The sequence below is a fragment of the Hyposmocoma kahamanoa genome, unplaced genomic scaffold (genome assembly GCF_003589595.1).
Source record: "Hyposmocoma kahamanoa isolate Upper Pololo Valley unplaced genomic scaffold, ASM358959v1 93, whole genome shotgun sequence".
NCBI classification, from domain to species: domain Eukaryota; kingdom Metazoa; phylum Arthropoda; class Insecta; order Lepidoptera; family Cosmopterigidae; genus Hyposmocoma; species Hyposmocoma kahamanoa.
In genome coordinates this window covers 706772-709689 of record NW_020654810.1, presented here as the reverse complement: position 1 = coordinate 709689, position 2918 = coordinate 706772, and the positions used below count along the sequence as shown (strand labels likewise).

General features: G+C 35.7%; 1 protein-coding gene across 1 annotated transcript; it reads right to left on the bottom strand.

Annotated features, from left to right (window-relative positions):
• Window positions 1-23: 23 nt before the first annotated feature.
• LOC113237565 (lymphokine-activated killer T-cell-originated protein kinase) lies at window positions 24-2628 on the bottom strand. The gene is made up of 3 exons (XM_026474124.1): window positions 2498-2628; window positions 2093-2388; window positions 24-416 (listed from the first exon to the last, which is right to left on the bottom strand). Exons 1-3 carry the CDS (start codon window positions 2601-2603, stop codon window positions 213-215), a joined length of 606 nt encoding a protein of 201 aa, XP_026329909.1. The 5' UTR covers window positions 2604-2628; the 3' UTR covers window positions 24-212.
• Between the last annotated feature and the right edge of the window lie 290 nt (window positions 2629-2918).

Sequence of the window (2918 nt, the reverse complement as noted above, 5' to 3'; positions counted from 1 at the left end):
CTGTACCTGAAAGTTAACCAATTGTAATGGTTCAATTTATGGGTGACAAGTGATCTAAAGCGAAAAGAAGTTTCACTGCACTAAACATGAACAGCAAAACTGAAATAGTTGTTTTGAATGGCAAACAATACACAGGTAATAAAGGATCACAGCAAGTGGAGCCCAATCCCATTTGAAATGGGCAAATACTCCAAATAGTCTCTATAAAACCATTACATACCAAAATACACTGCTTTGCCAGCCTTCTGTTTATCAAAGATGCCGTTTTCGTCAAGAGGCAGTGTCACTCCAAAGTCGCACAGCTTGCAAACAATGAAATCTCCATTAATGAGAATGTTGAAGGATTTTATGTCACCATGAAGGATCTGCATCTTTGTGTGAAGGTAGTCCAGAGCATCTGAGATATCAGAGGCTACCTGAAAATGTCATAAAAATACCTTTATGTTGAATGTAAATAAATATAATAAGTGATCTATGTATGCTTGCACAAATGATTATTGGAACCCTGTTATATTAATGAATAATTTAAATACAACACTGGCATCAATATCAAGTTACAATATTATACATTAGACATTATTTAAAATCCAATTCATAAAAAAGTTAACAATCTTGATTGCATAATGATTATAAGAACTTGCTCCGAGCATGTGTTTGTGGTAACTTAATGTGGGATAATAAAAAAGCAGTATATTCCCAATCCTACAATCCCTTTCTGTCTTTGGATTTAGTAATTATTGAATAATATATGTAATAGTGGTAGTGCAGTGGGAGAACAGTAGTTTGTCAATTGTGATGCTGACAGTTTGAATCCCTGTAGCAGCATAATACTTTAATTTCTTAGTTACATACATTATTGATAATGTAATAGCTACACCTTTCCCTGAAGGAAAACATTGTAATGAATCCTACATATGGAAAAAGGTTCACAAACGCTAAGAACAATGTGAAGTCCCCAGCCCACAATAGGTTAGTGGTAGACTATAGCCTAAAGGCTAAGGAAATTACAACAAACATTGGATTTATGTGATTTATACGAATTAAACTGGTAACCGAATGGTTTGACCTACCATCTCTCAATCACAGGCTACGGGAACATACCTCTGAGATTCTCGGAATTAAACTGTGAAATTTGATTTGAAATTTACCATGAGCTTTCAGGTGCAAGAAAACATTGTAATGCACATTGAAGAACGTTCGCAACCCTCAGAAAATGTGTAAAGTCCCTAAGTAAGTCATTGAGCTAATGTGGTGGACTGTTGCAAAAACCCTAGTCTGAAATAAGATTCGTGCCCAAAAGTGGGGCGTATAAATGGGTTAATGATAATACCATGAGTTAAGTAGTGTGGCCTCCATCTCCAGTAATCTCCGTGTCCAAGATGATTATTAAAATGTAAGTTATAAATTTGTAATTGACTGAAGAATATGTTTTGGTATTGTTGGAGAATTTCAACGTTTCTCTGACTAGCAGTTTCCCGAAACTCAATACCGTAGGTCCAAATTGGGTTCAGAACTGCCTTGTAGATAGTTACTTTGTTTTCTAGAAATACTTTAGACCTTCTACCCAGTAGCCACCCAGGCACTTGATTCTGTAATTTAGTTGTAATGTAGTTCTTTTGGATGTGGGTCTTTCATGTTAGTCTCCGATCTATGTATCAATTACAATTGCATGGTTCACTAACTGTAAATACATGACATCCACAAATATCTTAAAATGCCTACAAATATTGAAGAAATAACTAGGCTAACTATGTCCTATAAAGAAAGAATAGCCACTCATACTAATAAACTAGCTAGCGCATTGTGTGTACCACCACGGTCAAGAAGATTGAAGTGTTAACACATTTAGGATTCAACTAATTGAGCTGAATAGTTTTCTACATAAAGGCAACCCAATGTTGGAAGAGTATGCCCGACATGCCAAAATATATTTTAAAAATGAACTGCTAGTGGTCTCGCATTAGGCCGATTGCACGTTGGCAGAAAGAAAAGAAAAAAGTTATAAATTCTAAAACCAAAATTACACAAGCATTAATGTGTGTGGGTGGGTGTATGAATGTGTCTAATGTTAGAATAGTGAAATAAAATTTACCTTTAAAATCTGCCTTGGACTATATGGACCTCCATCTTCCTCGACTCTCTTCTCAATCATATCTCCGAGTGATATATCACACGCTTCCATGCCCAAGTACAAGATCTTCGTCTTACTAAACGCACGAAAGCCAACGATGTTCGGGTGCGACATTTTCTGTAACAAATCCGCTTCCGCCTGAAGACGTTCTGTGTATACTTTACTGGGTTTCACTCGCTTGTTCAGCATTTTTAGCGCCCAAGGTGATCGGATTTGTCCTGCTCGCGGTGATCTTACGAGTTGCATTACATTTACCCCTGGAATGACAATGAAAAATTTGTAGTTTAAGTTTACATCTGGAGATGGGGCAATATCTTTTGTCTAGCAAATCTTCCCAAAATGAGCAGAAAAAGAAAATATACATACCTGTTCCATATCCAAGCCTATTCAAAAAAGGTGACGGAGGTATAGTTATTTTTTCATTAGAATCCACGGATTTAACTTGTTTTACTGGTGTCTTAAATTCAGCCATGGTATCACGTTAAACTATTGTAAATACTTCTTTTTCAATAATAATGCGGTATTATAGTTCTGTTGTCTGAAATGTATTAAAATTCAAACAAACGGTTACTAAAGTTTAGTTTGTTTATGTACGATTACTGCGCTCATTTAATACTACATGTAAATATTAAAAATGTCATTACACCAACACTAAATCATGCATTGGCGCGATCAGCTAATCATAAAGAAGCGTTGGTGCATAATAAAAGTTTGTTGATTTCGCACTTACACCAGTAACTTGTTGACGTTTCATAAAAATGCGTTCAAAGTTCCGTTGTTCAAAACT